Source organism: Abramis brama (genome assembly GCF_963993115.1).
Source record: "Abramis brama genome assembly, chromosome: 19".
Taxonomy (NCBI): domain Eukaryota; kingdom Metazoa; phylum Chordata; class Actinopteri; order Cypriniformes; family Leuciscidae; genus Abramis; species Abramis brama.
This window is the reverse complement of record NC_139981.1, coordinates 6728668-6752018: the sequence shown is the minus strand read 5'-3', so window position 1 is coordinate 6752018 and position 23351 is coordinate 6728668. Positions and strand designations below refer to the sequence as shown.

General features: G+C 35.7%; 3 protein-coding genes across 4 annotated transcripts; 2 read left to right on the top strand and 1 right to left on the bottom strand.

Moving 5' to 3' along the window:
* The first annotated feature begins 811 nt into the window (after positions 1-811).
* LOC311070140 (uncharacterized protein) lies at positions 812-9040 on the top strand. 2 transcript variants are annotated; one of them, XM_084093861.1, is made up of 11 exons: positions 812-1120; positions 1981-2494; positions 2717-2804; positions 2956-3069; positions 3176-3276; positions 3397-3495; positions 3918-4047; positions 4275-4388; positions 4478-4630; positions 7007-7128; positions 7253-9040. In XM_084093861.1, exons 2-11 carry the CDS (start codon positions 2013-2015, stop codon positions 7404-7406), a joined length of 1557 nt encoding a protein of 518 aa, XP_083949987.1. In that variant the 5' UTR covers positions 812-1120; positions 1981-2012; the 3' UTR covers positions 7407-9040. The 2 variants fall into 2 exon arrangements, with proteins under 2 accessions (XP_083949987.1, XP_083949988.1); XM_084093862.1 differs by having other exon boundaries at positions 1957-2494.
* Positions 9034-15741, top strand: LOC311070139 (tumor necrosis factor alpha-induced protein 2). Its single transcript, XM_084093860.1, has 11 exons — positions 9034-10081; positions 10952-11486; positions 11572-11668; positions 11792-11905; positions 11999-12099; positions 12241-12339; positions 12532-12664; positions 13023-13139; positions 13256-13408; positions 14263-14384; positions 14515-15741. The coding sequence occupies exons 1-11, from the start codon at positions 9973-9975 to the stop codon at positions 14666-14668; spliced, it is 1734 nt and encodes a 577-aa protein (XP_083949986.1). The 5' UTR covers positions 9034-9972; the 3' UTR covers positions 14669-15741.
* A 1750-nt stretch (positions 15742-17491) lies between these two features.
* Positions 17492-22733, bottom strand: tnfaip2b (tumor necrosis factor, alpha-induced protein 2b). Its single transcript, XM_084092855.1, has 11 exons — positions 22464-22733; positions 20930-21590; positions 20128-20239; positions 19647-19769; positions 19449-19543; positions 19212-19304; positions 19007-19133; positions 18442-18567; positions 18180-18335; positions 17875-17996; positions 17492-17797 (listed from the first exon to the last, which is right to left on the bottom strand). Exons 1-11 carry the CDS (start codon positions 22531-22533, stop codon positions 17635-17637), a joined length of 1848 nt encoding a protein of 615 aa, XP_083948981.1. The 5' UTR covers positions 22534-22733; the 3' UTR covers positions 17492-17634.
* Positions 22734-23351: the final 618 nt, after the last annotated feature.

The window sequence follows — 23351 nt, the reverse complement described above, 5'->3', positions numbered from 1 at the left end:
CTACTTGTCGCTTTGGATAAAAAGCATCTACTAACAGGTTATTCCCATCAGGTACCCAACGTCATAAAACGTTGATATTTGGTTAAATTTCGGTTGCGACGTCGGGTGACCAAAATAATATTAAAACTTTGTAAATACATTATTTAGGTTTTATTGATATATTTAATAAAATGTCTGTTGTATAAAACTAGGGGGGAAATGCCCTTTATAAAGGTACAAAAAATGAGTGTTTTCAAACAGTGATGTAATGAAACATTGACAATTTAAGTTTGAAGGGAGTAGCAGCTAAAGCCTCTGTTTATGCTATTAAGGAAATGTAATTTTGCCAAAAGAAGAACTTTTATTTTAAATAAATGTTCATTTTAAATCAGCCTACTTCAGTCAGTGTGATATGTTACCATATTGTCATGCTTAACACTGAGAATTTGAATAATTGTAATGTGATGATCAGATGCAGATAACTAAATCAAAGAATATCATATTTTGGGCAGTTGACAGGTGGATTATTTATTTGTAACAGTGGATTTGGGTGACTCAAAGTGCACCAGATTAATGAATTTATCTTTAAAATGTACAAATTTTCTTCCGGGGGGGCATGCCCCCGGACCCCCCTAGAGGTACCAAGCTACACCCACAATAATAATGTGGGAAACACATTAAGGTATATGATGATCTACAAAAAATACACATTTTCATTATTAGGATTTTACCACCTCTGCCTCATTTTGAGCCAGCTTTGGGTCACATCCAATGGCCACATACAGCTTTTGTCCCCCCCACTTTTAGAATGGCTGCTACGCCCCTGGCTACACCCAATTGTTGTTAGGCATGATTAAACAGGGCAGGGAAAAAAGGAAGAACCAGTTTAATACAGGTTCGGGCAGGAGTTTTCTTACTGTTTTTTCATTTATGTATAAAACTTGTGTTTAAACATTTAAGGTCACACAATATAGAGGTTTGACAAGTGTAATATCATAGGATACAGGAGCCAAAAGGATTTTTGTATTTTTGATTAAACTTACACTTGTTTATGGATTTCTGACTTCTGTGACGAGTAGGAACCCATTTTCTGCCACTACAATACCAGTGAAGTTAACCTAGGACTTTGCATCTATAGATGGTAAGATAATGCTTTTTTATTTTTAAATTGAGTAAAGTCAGACATTTTTGGAGGGTTAAATCAAATACAATTATCAGCATCTTTGGAAACAAAATAATGAATTCACACAAAAACAAAGAATTAAAAACAAGTTGAGAACCAGCTGCAGGACTTTTTTGATTATGTAAAAATGTAAATATCAACATAATTAAAGTTGGTCATAATATGATACATTTTGTACACTCAAAAATAATAAAGTTTTTACTTATGGATCCAAGTTCAATAAGCTTACATTTCACATTAAGCTGAGCATTAATATTACATAATAGTGTCAGTTTGTTGAGCAACCGGATAAAATGATTTCCTTTATGCACCAAAACAAGTTGTATATTATTGAAATGGAAGAAACTTTGCCAAACACGTATCACTCTTGGTCACTTCTTCATACATCATACAACTTTTATAGCAAAATATAATCAAAGACACTATAATGCTTAAACATCAACCATTTCTGAATAACATTTTTTTTTCATCATAAACAACATTTATGTCATCATAAGTCCACATGCTTTGACCAAAAACACATTATTTAAGTGCTTCATCAGTGATCAAACTGAGCATGATCAGCAGCTTGTTAGTTGAACACTCTCCACAAAACTTGACATTCAAAGTTTTTGCTTTTTAATATTTTAAGTTGCTCATATAAAACTTTTTCTATATTGGATAGTTCATCCAGCTTTTAAAATAGAGTTTGTCTAAAAATGTGCAGTGCAGAATTTATGTATTCACCTTTGAATGTGGACACTGGTGCTGTCTTTTTGAATGTTGTTTCTCACACAAGTCTAAAATTTCAAAAGCAATTAATGCACAGAAATTCACAGCAGGAGAACAGGAAAGCATAGTTGACTTAACGATGGCATCTGGTTCAGGGGTTGAAGTGAGTGGCAAGAAAGAGCTTGATATTCTCAGAACGATTCTGAGTGAACAATCAAACCCTGAGGACCTTCTCAAGGCGGCTGAGGTGTTGAAAAGATGGAGCAAACTGAACGGTGTTACCATAGACAAGAAAGAAGGCAGCTTCCCTCAAAACTGGCTCTGTGAGTGTCTTCAAGAAATAGATCAGTTTGTGGAAAACCACATTCCCACGCTGCCAGTAGAGGGACCACAAGGATCTCAGTTAAAGCAGTTACAGCACTTTCTAAAGAGCACACAGAGCATGATATGCCATGAGGTGCTTCGATTAACACCTGTACTGGAAGATACTGGGCTGCTAGATCATCTGACTGACAGTTACAGCCGTCACCTCTTTCCCAAGTTGGACCTGCTCCTAAACAGAGATCTGTCTGTGAAAGAGACCTTCTGCCTTTTACAGTGGGGGAAAGATGTTTTCTTCAGGTATGCACTGCCAAATTTGTTGTAAATGTAAAATTTGTATAACAAACAAGTTAATTTGAACTGTTGAAACTACCATTCAAACGTTTGGAGACACTGTGATTTAAAAAAAGGATAGTTTTATTCAGCAAGGATTTTACAAAAATACAGTTTTTGCTGTATATTTTTGAACAAATAAATGCAGACCTGAAGAGTGTAAGAGACTTATATGCACTTATGTTTCAGTTCAGACTCAAAACTGAGAGTGTACGACCCGCTGCTGTTGACAGGATGGTTTGAGAGAGCAAAGCAGAAACTGCTTCCAGAACTTCAGGTACGACTTCACAGTTTATGACTGTTTGTGTGTTATTTTAATTACTGTATTTCACTCTCATTATAATGACTAATATCTCAGTAATGCATGAATGGACCCAAAACAAGAGAGATGTAACACACATGTCTCTGTCCAACTTTAACTGCAACAGAATGACATCTCTAGGACTTTACAGAACATCCTGCACTATGATGAGCAACATGGACATAATGAGGACTCAATGGATGAGGAAACGTTCATAAGACTTTACATAGATGTCACTCAGGTAGCTCTTGGAGAGAGAAAGTAAAGCAACATTTATTTTTGTTTTCTCATGTAAAAAGGTACAGGGGATTTATATTGCTCACATATTTCATGCTTTGCCTTCACAGTGCCTGAATTGTGCTATTTTAGATGCGAAAAGTTTTGGTCTGACCTTTCTGCATGCAGTACAAATACTCTGTAGTGAAGAGCTGCATGGTTTTGCTCAGAAGTAGGTTTCTCCTCATCTTATATTACCCTTTGCTCTAAAACGATTCTTATCTTACTAGTGCATGGTTGTGTGTGAGGGGAGGTTTGTGATAATGTAACACATAAATATGTGTTTTCTTAGGTATGTGGATACTGAGAATAAACGTCTAAAAAAACTAAAGTTCACTGAGAAGAACTCTGTGCATCTGTTTCGGATTATCAATACTTGTATGGAACTCAGGTATTTACTAATGAGCCATGTACTTACACTCAGAAACTGTAATATTGTATAATTCATTCGGCATTATGAAAATGTCAAGTCATTTGTCACCCTTGACTGATTTATTCAGTTAATTGTGGGCATATTATGATAAAGTGACTATATTTGACTGCCATATTTGGCTAAGATATTGTATCAACCATTGTGGACAGCCCTTGTTTATAATAAAATAGCTAGGTTATGACTAGAGTCATATACTGAGTGTGTAATTTTAAAAAATATCAGTGCAAATATTAATTTCTTTTGCATCAAAAACTTTTTACGTGAACTTTTTAGTGCACTTTTAATTAGCTTTTCCCTATCTAAAATGTATTGATTCACATGATCACAATAAAAGTTAACCCTACAATCTTTATCTTAAAATCTGTGTTAATTTACTACAGATGTTGTGCTACACAAATCAGTCCAGATAAAAACAACAGCGATAACATCTCAAGCACTATAAGCATGCTACAGAAACTGGAAGATAATGCTTCATCCATTGTACAAAAGATCATGACATGCTTAGCTCAGGTATGTCTTGATTATTTCAACAAATGTGTTTATGATCATCTGTTCAGAAGAAAAGATTGCTATCATGCACTTGAAATGAAATAATCTTATTGTGATTATTTAATCTGCATAAATTCATATTATATTTCTCCATGCTACTGATATAAATACTAAGAATACTGACACCTTTCCTAACACATTTTATATCAATCTTACAGCCCTGTTTGTCTTTAAATGTTCATTTTTAGGCCAATTTAGGAAGTTATTTCAAGAAAAATAATGTGAATATTGATATTCTGATAGAGGCAATCCATGGGCCTCTCTCCTCATCTCTGCCTCCGACCGCCTTAGAGATCAAAATGGTACGCACTGTATATGACCTTAAAACCAATCAGATTCAAGCTCCATACCTCACCCTCATTCTCTCCAACACTTCCTTTATTTCTGACAGATCATTTTGAAAATGGCTTACAACTGTGTTTCCAAAGTGTACCTGGAATGCCTGATGAAGACAAAGTTCAGAAAGCTAGAGAAGCTTTGGGGAAATGCTGAGGACAAGATAAAAGAGGATGTTCAACGTTTTCACAAAAAATTCTTTGAACTGGTGAAAAAAATAACGCTTTCATTAACATTTGTATTTAAGAGCTGATTTCCTAATGCACTTGACACCTGGAAATCAGGGTCAAACTATATTTAAAGGGGACCTATTATGACCTTTTTCAAAGTCTTGATTTTGTTTCGTTTTTTGCAGTCTACTAGAATCGCTTTTCATGCTTTGATGTTCAAAAAACACCTTCTTTTTCACATTTCACACTCTATCTGTTGCTCTATCCCAGGCCGGGCTACATGCCCAAAGGGCCATCTAATGTGGCACGGTTGGTTATCTTGCAGGCCTTTCATCCTCCACCACATGTGTTGGCTGATCAAGAAAGGAGACACCTACTATTTTCATAGGTCCTCAGGTTGGAGGAAGTTGGACCAGCTATTTGTGTGCTTTGGGTCACCTAAGAAGGGTTCCCCTGCCTCTAAGCAGGCGATTAGCGGGTGGATTGTGGAGGCTATTTCTTCAATATATGAGGCACGCAGTTTGCCCTCGCCTCTCCTGATAAGAGCCCACTCCACTAGAGGAGTGGCATCTTCTAAAGCCCTGCTATCTGGGTTTTCCTTCAAGTGACCTGTGGTGATGCTGCTGGCTGGGCCTCCCCGCACACCTTCACTAGATATTATAGCTTGGATTTGCCCTCCATGCCGGGTTCTCAAGTCTTCGTGTCCTGAGCTGTGCCTGACAAGCTTCACACCAGGATAAGCACTAGTCATTGTGGCGCATTAGGTATTTCGTTCTCCAAAGTGTCGTCTTCGACACACTGTGAATTCCCTCGAAAGGGAATGCCTCTGGTTACGACTGTAATCCTTGTTCTCTGAGAAGAGAATGAGATGCTGCGTCCTTTTGCCACACCTCCTCAGTGCCTGAGAACGACTTGCTTCGACCTATCAGAATTTTCAGTCAGGATTTAGACTGCACCATATTACTGACACAGCTCTCATTAGAGTCACAAATGATTTGCTCTTATCATCCGATCGTGGTTGTATCTCTCTATTAGTGTTACTCAATCTTAGTGCTGCATTTGCTTAAGTGCTTAGTGCTTAAGCAGACACACTCTGTCAGTTCAAATCTAGACTAAAAACACATATCTTTGGCCTAGTATAACACACATAACACATTATAGACTTCTATAATCCAATGTTAGGCTGCATAGTTTAGGTCAGCCGTAACCGGGAACACTTCTCATAAATCCTGATGCACTTGTTACATCATAAGAAGAATGGCGTCTATGCCAATATTAGTCTTCCAGACTGTATCCAGATCTGATGAAGGACCTGTGCCTGGACACGCCGACAACGCAGTCTTGAGAGGCAAACTAGGCTCTCCCCTGTGAAGGCCTCCTTCCTTTCCCTTTACCTCTGTACAGATAAAACGTTGTCGTTTAATCTGTACAGAGTCACCATGTGGCTACGCGGACGCAATAAATAATTCTGTACTGTAAATTTTCAAGGCCAGACAAGTAGTTTGTTGAGGGTTTATTTGTAAAGAAGGACTACACGCCTGCGCACATATATATTCAAATGCGCATACCTATAGACTGAACACGTGATGCACGTGCACGACGTCAGTGTTTGCTCAGAGGTTTGCGCAAAGGTTGCGTAGGTTTGCACAGAGATAACTGATAATCATTTGCACCTTGGAGTGCGTTCTCGAGCCATCAGGCATTGTTGTTGTGCGGATGAGTGGCCGGAGTGCGTTGATGGTTTTCTGTTAGAACGGTGTCTTGTTAGCGGCCCCTAAGTTAATAACTAAAGATCTTTGCAACGGAAGTGAATCAATCAATCAAAACTAACTTTTAATTGGACAATAACTCTATCCTAGAGCTGCTGTAAAGCCAAAACACTCACTGTAAAACATTTCTAGCCTCTCCAAGTCAAAATTTTCTAGTGACTGATCACATCTAAATTTTTAAATTGGCCCAAGTGCAATTCTTGTTGCAATAGTCTGTTAACATTGGCTCAATGAGGAATAATACGTCAGACTAATTGAAAAATTTAGATGTGACCAGTCACTAGAAAATTTTTACTTGGGGATGTATTTTTTTTTTACAGTGACTCTATGTTACTGTAATTTCCTATTATCACTGTAAAGCTGCTTTGAAACAATTCATATTGTTAAAAGTGCTATATAAATGAAGGTGACTTGACCTGACTTGACTAACACTGTAGTGTGCTGGCTTCCCTTTGTAGTTTCCGTGTATGCCGTCACATGTAATGTCATGACGCAACACCAATCGAGATTGGAGTAGTTCCACACATGCTTCAGACGCTATCATGCTGGAAGTGTTCCCCAAAATGTCGTCTTTGACGCAGTATCTTGTTCCCTTCTCAGGGAACAAGGGTTACAGTTGTAACCCGTGATGTTTTCTCTCTGCAGAATGCCAGTGTTGCCCAGCAAAACCAGCTACTTCAGAGAATGAGTGAAGTTTTGTTTTGCAGTGATGTAGAGGCACTGAAGGTTACCTGTTGTGTTTTGTTCAACGATTTCCCACATGAGAGGTAAACCCAGACCAGTCATCAACACTTCACTACAGTTTCAAACATGTATTTGCAGGTCTTTAAATTTATCTCTTTTAATTGTGTGAGAGTTTTCAAACAGTGAAGTCTTCTGAATCTATTGCAGTGAGCAGTATGTACCTGGTCTGCTGCGCTGGAAAGGGGTGTTATCAGAGCGACAGGTGAGGGAAATACTGGATGTGATCCGGGACCTGTATCCAAATCATAGAAGTCACAGTGTCACCTGCTCTTTTGGCTTTTCTTTATTTTCTGGGAAATAGCTTGCTTCAAAATGTTATTGCTGCTCAAGGATGCTGAAAACGAAGGTTAATATTTTCAAGCAAAGATATTTGGTAACACTTTACATTGATGGTCCCCTAAATACATTCAATTGACTTTAAAGGGGTGGTATAATGCCCTTTTCACTGGATGTAAAATAAGTATTTGATGTCCCCAGAGTGTGTATGGTAAGTTTTAGCTCTAAATTCCCCACAAATATTTTTATGCAGCATGTTAAAATTTAGGGTGTAGTCTCTACCAGCTGTTTGTCGTAGTCTTAAAAAGCGATTTCTTTAAAAGCAAATATCTTCCTTTGCTTTGAACTTTGAGCATGTTCTTTTCTTTCACACCTACACATAATGCAGGCATCAGAGCTACTCCAGTGACTTTATCTCACAGTCTGTCTGAAATAATAAAATACAAAAAAGGTAGCCTACTATTAATAGGCCTACTTATTATGTGCAAACTGTTCACACACTGGCACTGTTTCCTCCTGGTATGTGTTTTTGATAATCTGATCTGAAGTGTCCAAAGCTTAATACAAATGGAAATTAAGTTAATTAACCCTGTAAAGTCTAATAGTCACAATGTCATAATATATAGTCATAATAATTAGGTATATGTTTTTTAAATGGAACATTTTATTGAGTATCGTATTTTATATATCAGGCTTTTAGTATGATACATAGGAAAATAATACGATATATAAGAGAATATAGAGCTCATACTCAATTAGGTAAACAAATTATTTGTTTTTATTTAGAGGCCCAAACTGAGTGAAATGTATGCAATTTGGTGCAGTTGCTGATATTTACATGGCCAAAAGGTAACATCACATTCTGATAGATTGTAATGTAAATCAATGAGATAGAATATAGCAATATATAACAATACATAGCAGACTACATAAAATGCATATACATTTCACTCAAAACATATAACATGCAATGCAATACAATGACATTAAATTTAACATTTAATTTAATATTCAACAATGAATTGACACCATGAGAACTGAACTGAGCTGGGCGAGGACATCACGGTTTTCTCCAGAGCGGCTATATATAAATGAACTAAATTAGTAACTTTTTTTACAGCAAAAATAAAATACCACTGAACTTACTTAAGCTGGGCTGTGATGCTATTTTCTTCTGGAAACAAACTTTGTTGCATTATTTTTCTGTTATCTCTGTAAAGATGCTTTGAAACAATCTGTATTGTAAAAAGCGCTATATAAATAAATGTGACTTGAATTGACAATTGAGAGATAACTGTTCCTCAAAAGCCTGATGCATCATATTTGATTCTTGCATTTGAACTGTAATGATTATGCTCAGTTTTAGTTTTGTTTTCTCTATGTTGTATTTCTGTTTGCCTGTGTTCCCTTTGCTAGTTTGTCTCCATGGTTTTTGAGTTGTCACGTGTTCCTAGTTACGTTAATTATCCCAGTATATATTTAGGCCTTTGTTTCGTTAATGTGGTTGTATTTGATTTATTCTCCTGCGATCTCCTGAGCGTTCCTTTTTTATTTCATTAAAGACTGCTTTGTTCTATTTATTACAGCCATCCCCTGACATTAACAGAATTTTTCTATAAAAAAATGATGAATGGATAATCAATAAACCTAAGTTGCTTCAGTCGTGTTCATTTTTAAATATTACTGAAAATATAAAAGTTATTCTTATGTTTACTTTACTAAAAATCTGTAAATATTTCACAGTAAAAAGACACATGTAAAACAACCTGAAGGTGGATGAATTTAGAATAATAATAAAAGGTCTTTTACTTGTTAAAAAAGTATAAACTATCAATAACATTACAGAAGGCATAGAAGATTGTGTATAACAGGTTTTTTGGAAAAGTTTTGATCATTTTGATATTTAGAGGCCTTAGAATCAAATATGATACAGTAGGTTTGAGGCAGCATTAAAGCACTAATCAAATTTAAGACTCTGATGTCTGTTGGTTTGTCACCATGACATAATAACCCCATTTAATGGGAAAGGCTTACCTGCACATCACTTCCACATGATCTTCCGTGTTTGTGTGTTGGCTCAATACTGCCACGGCACTTCTAAGGACTGCATGTTTTTCACTTTCATTTTCACTTTCCCTGTTATGAGATATGACTTCTTGCCACTATACATTTAAAATTGTAATTTTACACTACAGCAATATTACTATTGTAGTTTGTATCAGTGTAGTAAAATGTGCTGTTTTTGTTTAAATTAGGATGGCACAACCAAAGAGCTGGGTTCACTTTCATTTACTCTTAGTGTCAGAGCCTCCACCCAAGGCTGAGGAATCTGTAATGTGAGAGGACAGTATGAGACTGGGTTTCACTTTCATTTCCTTTTGCATAGTGTCAGAATGTCCTGGTAGTCCAAGGACGAGGAATCTGTGTGAGGAAAGTACCAAACAACCAATGCCTAAGCTGTAAATCCATTGGCTAGAATTTTTTTATGAGGGAAACTCCCATAAGTGTACCTGTTTTGAGCACTGTAATCTCACCATTTACTCAGATGTATACTGCAGAACTAGCAAGCTCTTTATTTGTCTCAGTCAAGTATGGCATTGAAGCAAACAAAAATAGGGCTATTTTATAATAAGTTGAAGGGGAAAAAACAGGATGGAAAAGAAGAGAAACCTTTACTGAAAAACAGAGAGCAGACAGATGGTAAGACACTCTCTTGTTCATAATAGCCATTGATTTGAAACATAATCTTTGCACTTGTCAGAAAAGCAGTGTTTCCATGGGAATACTATGCAAGCATATTGTTTCATGTTTTGTATGTTTGCATGGTTTGATGAATCACATTTATGTTTAGGGTTAAACAATATTTCAAAGGGATTACATTTCCACTTGCTTTTGGATCAATTGGCACTAATGTTTTGTTATAAAATTATACATTAAAAAGTGATTTCCGCATACAATGACTATGCTGAGAATTCTTTTTAATGAATTTTAAAAATTTAAATTAATTTGGATTTTGTTTGAGGGGTTATAACATTTAAATATCAGGGTGATTCAGCTGTCATAAAAGGCATTAAATAAATTCATTACTCATTAAATACTCATTAATCACGCATTAAAATAAAGTCAACCAATATGCAAGATAACAAACAGGAAATTACATCACAGAGAGGACCCCTGCAGACCCTCATGTGTCAGGCAGGGTCATCAAGTCTCTTAAAAGATCAGAATTTAAACTTTTATGATAAGACAAGGTTAGTTTAGCTTGTAAAATGTAATGTGGTGTGACTCCCCAAATACTAAATTATAATTATTACTGATTAATTCATGATCTTTGAAATAATGCTCAAGATGTATACATTCAAGAGTGTAAGGAAGACTTTTTATTTAATGGTTGCACCACATGACATCTATTTACACTTTTCTTGAAAATAGTATAAATGTTTTCAAAACATATGAAACCAAAATGAATGCAAAGATTACATTTCTAAGATCTTGGAACATCTTTATATCTTACACAGCTTTACATTTTTCTTTATCGTGCACAGTCTTATTTGTCACTGCTTTTAACAGGGGAACAGACGTTTGAATACATGGAAAGGTCAGATCAGTCTGGACGAGTGTATCTTGATCTAGGTCCAGATGTTGAAGCGAGTGGCGAGAATCTGCTCGATATTCTCAGAAAGATTCTGAGTGAACAATTAAACCCTGATGACCTTGACAAGGCGGCTGAGGTGTTGAAAAGATGGAGCAAACTGAACGGTGTTACCATAGACAAGAAAGAAGGCAGCTTCCCTCAAAACTGGCTCTGTGAGTGTCTTCAAGAAATAGATCAGTTTGTGGAAAACCACATTCCCACGCTGCCAGTAGAGGGACCACAAGGATCTCAGTTAGAGCAGTTACAGCACTTTCTAAAGAGCACACAGAGCATGATATGTCATGAGGTGCTTCGATTAACACCTGTACTGGAAGATACTGGGCTGCTAGATCATCTGACTGACAGTTACAGCCGTCACCTCTTTCCCAAGTTGGACCTGCTCCTAAATAGAGATCTGTCTGTGAATGAGACCTTCTGCCTTTTACAGTGGGTAAAAGAAGTTTTCTTCAGGTATGAAGTTGATTGTTGTTTCCTTTTCCATACATCTGCTTGTAATAAAAAACTTGATGAATATATGAACTCATTTATGTTCCAGTCCGGATTTGCAGCATGTCTTCAGAGTATATGATGACCCTCTGCTGTTGACGGGATGGTTTGAGAAAGCAATAAAGAAACTTCTGCCATTATTAAAGGTCATAATATGCTCTACATTTAATTGTTAAAAGCATTATCAATGTATTAGGCTAACAAGGAGGAAGCAAAATATTTAGGAAGGACATAAAACATGTGTCTCTGTCCCATTTTAAATGCTACAGAATGACGTCTCTAAGACTCTACAGAACATCCTGCACTATGATGAGCAACATGGACATAATGAGGAATCGATGGACGAAGAAAGTTTCATCAGAGTGCACATCGATGTCACTCAGGTAGAGAAAACAATGCACAATCCTTCAAAAAGGGATTTTAATGGTTTCTAAATATGCATTGCACACTTATTCTATATTGTTATTTCTTTTCAGTATCTGAATGCTGTTCTTACAAATTCTGAAGCATTTAGTAAGACCCTTATGTGTACGGCACAAGAGCTCTGTCTCAAAGAGCTTCATCGTTTTGTTCAACAGTAAGTGTCTAAAATGTGTTTCTCTTCATATTATTAAAGTATTTATTTTTTATAAATGTTTGTTTATTGATTTCTTCATACCAACATACCGAAATAATATGAACATTAATATGAACTTTTACTTGTTCATATGTTTTCTAGGTATGTGGATGCAGAGAAAAAACACCTAAAAAATTGGCAACCCTTGAACACAAACTCTGTGTACCTGTTTCGGGTCATCAGCACCTGTAGGCAACTCAGGTGAGTTTTATTTGTAATGATAAATACAATAATAACTTTATATATTACTCAAAACCTATCCAGTGTAAAATTAACTGGCTTTATATGCATAATGTTCTAATTCATCCTGTATATTATGTTCATACACAGGCAACCACAGAACTAGTTCTGTCGTAAAACCAGTTTTATGCTTATGTTTATTTTGCTGTATAGATTTTTTGCTCCCCAACTCAACAATCCAGATATAAACAACAGCAAGGATCTCTTAAACATCTGCTGCATATTAACAGAGCTGGAAGATCACGTTTTGTCTATTGCACAAAAGATGATGAAACACTTAGCACAGGTATGTCATTATTTCATCATCAACAGTTTATGGAAGGAAAGTTGTGGGATTTCCCAGATGAACAGAATTCCTAAAATGGAATGTCCCAGAAATTCTGAAATAATTTTTTGCTTGCTTACATAATTTGCTTACATTTTTTCAACAATGAAGCAGTAACACTTTATAATAAGGTTCATTTTTTTTACTTAGTATATGCATTAGACATCATGAACTAACAATGAACAATGCTTTTCAAGCATTTCAATCATGATTTTACATTAAACAATACTGTAAATTTATAAATTGACATGAACCTAGAGTATAATTATGAAAATAATTTGGAAATTACTATAGTTTCTCTGTAAATATACATTTCCAGGACAGTTTAAGACGTTATTTCAAAAAGGATTGTGAGCAAATTCATACCCTGACAGAGGCAATCCAAAAGCAGTGCGCATCTCTGCCTCAGAATGACGTGGGAAAGGAGATTCGAGAGGTTGGTTCTGTACTCATAAACTCACTCAAACTTAATTCTTCAACAACAGAACTTTAACTTTACATAACTCTTTCACACTTATTTTCTGCTCCTCTGCCCCACTTTCTTTCTGATAGATCTTCGTGATTGCCGTCTACGACTGTGTTTCACGCGTGTATCTGAATTGCCTGATGAAGAGCAAGATCAAGCAGCTTGAAAAGAGATGGGGAAATGTCGGAGAAAGGATGAGAGAGGACGCTCTAAATTTTCACAACACATTCACTGAACTGGTAAAAAAAAATTTTACATTTTTTTAGGGATAATAATTTTTTATTTTCCTGTTGCATTAAGTTTTTTATCTCATCAGAAATTTAATTATACTCATAGTGGTGGTCCAAAGGCCCAGTTATCGTATGTTCAAGTTACAATTCGTACATGAATAAAAACAACATAGTTTGAGGGACCTAATATCAACCCCTGCTTATTGAAGCAAATGATGCAATTCTAAATAAATTATCCAGTACTTCACGAGTTCCTTTGCCCATATAATCTTTAAGCTAATAAGGGTAAGCGTATTTGGCTTGCTGTCCGCAGTGGAGGGGCTCGAGGAAGCAGCTTCAACTTGAGCTTAGATATATCCCCCAGTAGGACTAATGCTTGGATGATGAGTATGGTAGCAAGATGCCTAATTTATATTGGCTACTGCTGTATCAGTAGGCAATGAGCTCGTTTCTCAACCTTCAAAGACTTGGTCAGCATTTGCTGTAGCAGTTGTTGCGTGCTTTAAGAAACACTCCACCTTGCCCAGCTCCACCTGTATCTGCTATGGGTATTTCGAGAGTTGTCATGACAGAAATATCTCCATGTGTGTATCATGAGGCTATGCAGAGATTTCAGATCTAAAACAACGAGCTAATGCTGCGCTCACGCCATGTCGTAATTAATTAAGAGATGACAACCCGTGTGACGTTCTACTTTGAACTATTCTCTCCGAAATTGTCTACCCTAGTTTTAATGTCTTTAAGAAAATAAATTAAAAAGAACTTTGACAGTGATGATCAGATAATCCCCAAGAGTATGACTCATTAGCCACAGCATCAACACAATGCAGTATTTTCATAGACAATGTATCTATTTCCTGCAGAGGGACAGTGATGACCAGATGAACCAGCTCCTTCAGAGACTGAGTGAAGTTGTGCTTTGCAATGATGTAAATGCACTGAAGGTTACCTGTTGTGAATTTTCCAAAATATTCCCAAAGGACAGGTAAACTCAGCTAATAACACTCAACTGTCTTTGAATAACATTTGTAATATTCAAACATGTAATTACAGGTCTGGAAAAGCATTTTTGTTTTCATCAGAAAGTGCAGTGAAGTCTTCTGAATGTTTTGCAGTGAGCAGTATGTACCTGGTCTGCTGCGCTGGAAAGGGGTGTTATCAGAACGACAGGTGAGGGAAGTACTGTATGTGATCCGGGATGTTTGCCGGGATACAAATCCTAAATGTGTCACCCTTCATTTCCTGAAGGGCCTTTGCTGTTGTCTTTGATATGATAACACCATGAGCCAGACTCATAAAACCTTTGTTTACAAGTGTTTGCATGACTTTCTTTCTTGACATTCAGTTTGACACATTTATTTAAATATTAAATTTAAAGTATTATTTGTCAAAAAAATCTTTTTGTGTCAAATGACCTTTTGTTTTTACTTGAAATATAGGAAATAATGTATTTAAAGAGCGTTTGGGTGTTTGCAAACAGCGATGGCGTGTTTTGTTGGCAGAAAGGGACAATTCTGCTGTAGCAGTCTGGAAGCCACGGAATAAAATAACAAAAAAGGAAATTTAGAGTTTATGTTAATGCTGACTTCTATAATTCTGACTTTTTTTTCTTGCAGTTTTGAGTTTATATCTTACAATTCTGAGAAGAAAATTCAGAATTGTGAGATATTCGTCATTCTGTCTTTTTTCCTCATAATTGTGATATAAACTCACGAATGTGAGTTATAAAGTCATGTTTAAAGTCAAATTTGGAGATAAAATGTTTATAAGTTTGAATGTTATCTATGTAAACTGCATATATAGAGCTATTGTTTACATCAAATTCGTGCTTATGTAGTAGACTAATCATCAGTCCAGTTTGTGGCTTGTAACCATAAAAGACTCCGTTTAGCATCAATTGCATCTTTTGACAATTATATTTTTTTGCATTCCGGTTCATCCAAAATCCAAAAGCACAAGACATTTTTCTGTGGATTTTGCCCGTTTCCCTCCACTTGTTACCACTGTTATTCTGTCATGACCAAAAAATGCTTTTTTTGATACTCATTGTATTTTATATGATACATTTTTGTTAATTAAAGTAATATATATTTAAAAATGTTATTGTAAAATTATTTAATATTTATATTGGTTACATGTTGGTATTTATTCTAATATAAATGACATTTCAAAATAGGATGCAATGCATTTTTTTTTTTTATTAATTTGGGAGATGTTTTTATCCAAAGTGACTTATAAATGTGGTACATCATAAGAAATTGATCATACAAGAGTCAGCAGTACTGTATAACAAGTATACAATGAATGCCTTTGATACCTCAATAAAGACATAAATGACCCTTTTTTATTCTTTAATGTCTTTTTTTCTGACAAAATTTTCACAGAGTATTGATGTTTTGTTTGTTTGCATTTGCATTGTGTGTGTATGGCTGATTGACAGTTCATTTCCAAGGATAGGAAGCGCACATCCTGTGTTCCTGTAGAGGATACGGCTTGTCGGGAAATCTTTCAGGAACTACACATCCATTGTGACAGCAGATGTGTTTCCTAACTGCACCGGTAGCTTGGAATAGTTTACTACTTGACACTTTCACACCATATCCTGTTTGTAAACGTCTGTTACGGACATTCTCATAATCCGTAATTCTCACACATAGCGGCAAAGAAACAATTAGGATGTGTGTACTGGAATTATTTGATACTGATAGAGACAATTACCATAAATTCTCTTAGGTTTATTTTTCACCAACCACATTACAATGAGAAACTGGAAAGGGAGGGTATTGTTAAGAATAAAGATGAATATTAAAGTTTAAAATCAGATCCAACTAATTTTGACAATTTTCATCCTATTTCTAACTACCTGTTTATTTTTTAAAATAGCAGAAAAGAGTGTAGCAGCACAGGTCTCTCAGTAATTTGTTTGAAAAATTTCAATCTGGATTACATCCATTTCATAGCACAGAAACCGTACTTGTCAAAGTTACTAACTATCTGCATCTGACTTTAATTATTTTGCTCAATCTGAGTGCGACCTGGTGTCCCCCAAGGCTCAGTCTTGGGCCCTCTTTTATTTATTATTTATTTACTGCCCCTTGGACATATTTTTAGGAAGTGCGGTATTAATTTCCACTGCTATGCTGACAACACCCAGCATTGCATGTCTTCCATGCCTACTTCTGTTTTTTCTCCACTTTCTAGCTGTGTCTAGCGTCTTATCTGACATTAAAATCTGGTTTTCATCAAATTTCTTTAAACTTAATAGTGGTAAAACTGAAATTCTGGGTAGGTACAAAATCTACTCTGCCAAAACGCTTCTCTGTGACTATTGACCAGTCCATAGTTTTTCTATCCACGCAGGTTAAAGTAGCCTATAAATAAAATGTATTATTATTATTAAAGGAATAATACAAAATATATAAATGGTGATCAAGACTAAAAAAATATTGTTTTAGTATTATTTTTCTTTATTCATTTTCATAATAATTTCATAATGTATTTTGTGAAGTCAGGGTATGTTGTACATGTGTGCTTATGAGACATCTGGGATGAGCTATATTTTGCTTAGAGGTATGTGTACATGTTCACTGAGCAGAGATGTACCACTGATGATGATACTTCAGTTGGCATGTTCTTTACAAGGAAAAGAATGTTTCAGCTGATGCAAATGTACCACTAATGTATACACAGAGTGCTAGTGGAAGCATAAGGTATACATTCCATTTTTAAACATAAGCAACATGTTTTTCTACCTTACAAGGAAGTTGTAAAGTCTCTCTGTGATGTATATAAGCTCAATCTTACTGTACCACACCAGAGAAACATAAAGGCATGATGGGGTGAGAGGAAGGAGAAATAGAGGCATGAGGGGGTAAAGGAGGAGAAACCCAGAGAAACCATTTAAAGCTGGCATGATGAGGGAATAGAGAAATGGGGAACAGAGAAATCTGGAATGAAGACCTCATCATAGCCTTATTCTGCTATGCCTGTTTCTCTCTGTCTGACATGTATACAAATAATAAATTGATTTTTCTTGGCAAGATAACTGGTATCCGGTCCCGTGAATCAAATAATAACGGGGAAAAGGCTTAATTTCAAGTCTACAGGTGATTTGCCACTTTATTTCACAAAGAATTTCATCATGTACAAAATGTTTGCAGGATGCCTGAGCACAAGCAATTCTACAAAAGCAAGCAAATCTACATAAGCAATGTTCAAATGGTATGAAGCAAAATTTATTTAATCCTCACTATGGAAAAGAAGCTCCTGCTAAACTGGAGCGAGTCGCTCTTTTCTTTGATCTGATCTTGGCTGCAAGTGACGCTCTCCCGGATCGTCCTGCGGTCTAATGTAGAAAGATTTCCTTTGAGTTTCAGCCAAGCAGAAATATGACGGTCACTGTAAAAACAAAGAGACATGAGGAAAGTGCAACAGTCGTTCTTGCCAGAATAACTCCACAGCAGAATCCACTATACCTGAGATCAGGGTAAACGCTCATCAGATTTACCAGCTCTAACTTTATACTGTCTGGATCCTGTAATTTCAGCAGTTCCGCTAATTTGGGAAGAATGTCTTTCAACCAATCCATGTTGGATCCCTGGAAATAATGAATTAATGAGGACGAGGAAAATTAGACAATGCCATGTTACAAAAGGGATCATTATATTTGTTTATTAGGAAATAGGTTCTGTGGTTTCTTCATATTAAACTTGTATTTTAACAAAAAAAATGCAAACTTAACCTTTATTTAGGATGTGTTTTTTTCTGTATGTGTACTTACAGCTGCAGTCAGGCATGCATGTATGCGCTCACTGTTTAAGCACAGTTCTGATGCTGCCATCTGTTGCTGATCTTTATTTGAAAATGTGATCTTGTGCTTCATCATTTTCCGTACATATTCAGCAAGAAACTCCTTATGCATCCCACCCAGTAGCTCCTAGTCATCAAATCAATCAATAAATCAATCAATCAACCAATCATGGACCAATTAAATATAAAGCAAATAAAGAAGTCAATCTTTTGGTTGGTCTGTATGTTTATACCTGGCAACACATTTTGTCCAAGTTGTTGAATTTCTGAATATGTCTGACCAGGTTTGCAAGCAGCTCTTCACATACACCGCGACTATCCTTGAGCCACTCATAGGAACCCACCTTCCTGTACAAATCCTGCAGGAACAGATATATTGACACATATTTATTTTAATGCATATAGAAACAAACATGCAGAATCTGGTCATGATGTGGGCTTGCTTGATCAATTATTATGTATTCCTCTCATATGAACTAGACAAGCAGTTAATAAAAGGAAATTGTCCGGCTTGCTCACATAAATGTATACACTGCCAAGATAAACCACCACAATGGGTTTTTGAAAACAATGAAAGTTTATTGTGTTGGTCTAGTAGTCTAAGGTCTGGTTCATTTAAAAGCCATTATTCAATTTACTATTTTAAAACATGTGCATACTTAGAGCCAGAGGAAGTTCAGCAGTTACATTTTTTGTTAAAATGTTTGGAGTCAGTATTTTAGTTTGACAGAGCATTGGCAAAAACAGGGCTTTTTTTTTCATTACATAAAAGTGCAAGAAACAAAATTTTGCTTTTACCTTAAGTTCCTTATGCATGTTAGAAGTAAAGTAATGTTGGCTTCTTTCTGTCATGGTAGTCAATAAAGACAGACAATCTGTTTTGACTTCTTCAGGGAACAAATGTGCATTCTTTGTAATATAGTCTCTGCGGGGAAAAAATAAACTCTCAATGCAAATTCAAGAAAGTAAAATGATATTTCAACTGAATATAAACAAAACCCACCTGCACTGTATGATAAATGATAGGTTGACCATCAAAACAGCCTCAGTGTTGTTCTGCCTGCTTTTGATGACCTTTGCATGAAACGTTTCATAACTGTAGGAATGGAAATTGAGTTAATGAATCATCTGTGTAAAATATAGAAGTACACAAATACAAGAGCAGGAAGGCTCAAAAAGAATGTTGTTGGTATTTTCAGAAATAAATATAAAACAAATGATTCAGCTTATAATTACTCACTCTTTCAGAAAATTGCTCATCTGGCATGTGATATTCCTCGCTTTTGTTTCATCGCCTAGCATCTTTTGAGTATTCTCAACATGTCCATGAAAGCACTAGGAAAAAGGGAAGGGGAATTGAAAAAAAATATGTTCCTCCAAAAATCCAGTATTTGCTGAAGGGAAAGAATTGCTAGTTACTTTTCCTCTTTTTCATTACCTGGATCACATCAATGGCCTGAAGACAGCAATACACCTGGTCCCTCAGTTGTGGAAGTGCTCCCTCCTTCCAGGCTGTTTCTTCTCTCTCCAGAATTTTGCTGAGGTGTGTGCTCATATCCCTCTAGTGAACAATAATGGATCAAATTAAAACTTAATCTTTGTCATATATTTGAATGAGGGGTTTGTTCATATGACATACACCTGATTAATATAACATCTTATTCCGGAAACTTTGGTGATTTTTCTAATTTATAGACTGATAAAAAGAGATTTCTGAAAAATCCCCTCTTTAAAAACATTTGACTGTGAAACAAGAACAAGCATTTTGAACCTGGCTTTAATATTATAGAAAACTTAATACAAAACTGGGGAAGTAAGACAATATCTATTAGTTAAAAATTGTGCCTTGTTCACTTGTGGTGTCTTGCCTAGAAAACAGATGTGTTTAAAAACATTAAATGTATCATAAAGCATCAAACCTTCTCGCTGGTCAAAAACTGCTGTTCCAGTGGTGTAATCATGTCTTCGGGGAGCAGTGGATCAAGCTTTGTGTGATCGATCACCTCTTTTATCTTTATGCTATGTAAAATACTGTGAACAGAGAAAAAACAAATATAAGTTTGCCCCAAAACCCAGAAAAAAAAGAAGAAAAAAAACATTTAAAGGGATAGTTCACCCCAAAAATTTACATTCTGTCATCATTTACTCATCTGACTTACCCGTCGTTCCAAACCTGTATGGCTTTCTTTTTGGCCCAACAATGAAAGTAAATGAGTCCAAAAAAATAAAAAACACTGGACCCCATTGACTTTCATTATGGAGAAAAAAAAATAGGCATTTTTCAAAATATCTTATCAGATTTGAAATAATCGACATGATAGTGAGTAAATGATGACAGAATATAAATGTGTGGGTGAACTATACCTTTAAATCTCTTTAATATCAAATGACTAGACCAAATTATCTGTATTTTAATAATGGTCTAATTTGTCTCCATTTATATTTCTAACTAAGTTAGAATCTTAGTATCTGATATAAAGTAAATACATAAATGAACTGAGATCTGCAAAAAGTCTCCTGAGCAACTTCTGAGCAAGGAATTTTTTTCTCAGGGAGTCCAATAGAATAAAATGTAATGAGATAGATAGATAGATAGATAGATAGATAGATAGATAGATAGATAGATAGATAGATAGATAGATAGATAGATAGATAGATAGATAGAAAGAAAATGTTCATATTATGAGAAAAAAACAGTCTAGTGTCATTTGCTTGTCTTACTTGGGGTACTCCTGGTTCACCCACTGCAATAACAGAACACAGTCCTCATCACACAGTGTGTACTCCGCGACTTCTCTCAGCTTGTCACTGAAGATGTTATGGTACAGTGTGGCATAAAACTGGCACACATTCTCGTGTTCTGGGTAGCAGCTGCGCACCCAAGTCACAACTTTCAGCAGGTCTTCTTTCAGTTGTTTTGCTTTGCTAGTGATCGATCGCTGCATGGAGGAATGTATCTCAACGCTGGAGTCTAACTCTGCTTCTTCCATCCGCCTGTGAACAAGTCGCTCAAGCAGAGCCTCGTGGTTCTGTTTACACTGCCTCGGCCTCCATGGTGGGCGTTCATTTTTATGAAACCCTTCCCAGCGTGTGTCTTGCTCCTCCTCCTGCAGAACAGCTTGGACTGCATCTTTCAGTACCTCCTGCTCCTCAGAACTCTGGAGGTCGAGGGAGTTTTCCAGTTTCCGCATCACCATCTCAAGCAGGTCCTCAAAGTCTTTTGCTAGTCTAGCCTCTGAATCTTCCTCTTCCTCCACCAGCTTCCTCTTGGATCCGATCCCTTCCTGCTTAAGCGCAAACAGACGGTCTTCTCGGATGATCAATTGTTTCCCTGCGTCCACAAAGCGGCATGCTTGTAGATTCTGCTTAAAAGTGGGGACCTCTGTAGAGCACAGATAAAAGGATGCTTAAAAAGGACTGTTCTTTCAAGCAATGATGCGTTTTATCCTTTTAAAAAGCGTTCAAATGCATGATGCATAGAAAAACATGCAAGATTTCTGTAAATATCTAAGCAGAACACCATGTATAGCCTAGTTTTGAGATGTGATCTTATTTGTGATGCACTTTAATACTGTAAAAAACTTAATTGTTATATATAATCTTTGTTTCCATCTTTTGAACTTCACACAATAATGTCATCACAATAAATGATATCACAAGTGTGATTTTCTTAATTAGTAATTTAGGTAACACTTTATTTTACAGTGTCCTTGTTACATGTTACATGTAGGTACTACAGTAATTACAATAAATTGTGCTTTTCATGCAACTAGCCTAAACCACACCCTAACCCTATAGTAAATATATTATTATTTATCATTATCATTATTATTAAATGTATAATTACACTGTAACACGGACACCTTAAAATAAAGTGTAAACATAATTTAGGCCTAATTAAACTAGTAACCTAACTAATAACAGCACATTGATTTTACTTAAATATAAATATATTTTTTTTACCAATAACATAAATTTAAAATAGCCTATAATTACACTTAAGTTTTTCCTTTTAGTGGTTTTAAATGATTCCCTACTGCTGTTTCCATAATAAAATATCGGACAAAAATTCATAACAAAATCTTTAATGTTTTTTTTCTGTCAAATGTCAATGCAGATCTTTATAAACAAAATGACTCTGCGAATAGCTATATCCAATTACAAATTGCTGATTACAAATTTACAAAATTACAAATATGATTGTTAAATGAACATAGCTTACAGGAGACCTATGAGCATCTATAACTCTTCCTACCTGGAGTATCCTTCTTTTTGTTATCCTTCTTTGGTTTAAAAAATGGTAGCTTAACGAGCTTTTTTGCCATCTCTTCTGATGAAGAAAAAACAAATATCGTGATATCAGGTGTGCAAGAAAAAAAAACTGAATTTCAATTCTATCTTTTTTCATTCATCTAGAACTGTTTGTGGATATAACGGACCCAGTTTTAGACTATATAGGCTAGTCTTCATCCGCGGGTGGGCGGAGCATCTTACATCATCACAGTTATCCAGAATGGGCTTCACTGATCTGTAGCGGGCAAGACAAGTGTATTTATAGGCAACAGTAAGAAAAATAAACAGATAGCCTACAATCAGCAAGATAGAAATAAACAAAGACATTAGGGAGCTCGGTGGAAAAATCCCAATATTTGTATAGTCTTATCTTAATTCCTGAGTGAATGTCCGTTTTTCTTCTTGATTTAGGTTAAATCGTGATTTCAAATAGTTTATAATTATTTATAACTATAAATAAAGTAACATGGACATTCTGCTACCTTAGGACTAGCCTATACACGATATCATGCTGTAAAAATATACTGTTGTATTTACGTCAAAAATCCAGCAGTTTTTTTTTTTTTTTTTTTTTGTCAGAGAATCACCGTAAAAATACTGTGACATTGTTTCAGGTTGGCAACGGAATGTTATATTGGTACCTGATTATTATACAACTTATAACTGTATTTAATTTAAATGAAGTTAGGCTATAGGCTATCCTAGGCTACTCGAACTAAAATGTAGGCTAGCCTACTGATAATCACCATAATAATATGATAAATCAGAGTTCACGCTAATAACAGCACGCGTGTATAAACGGTGGACAGGGACAAAACATCATCATGTGAGATTTTAACCATAGAATGTT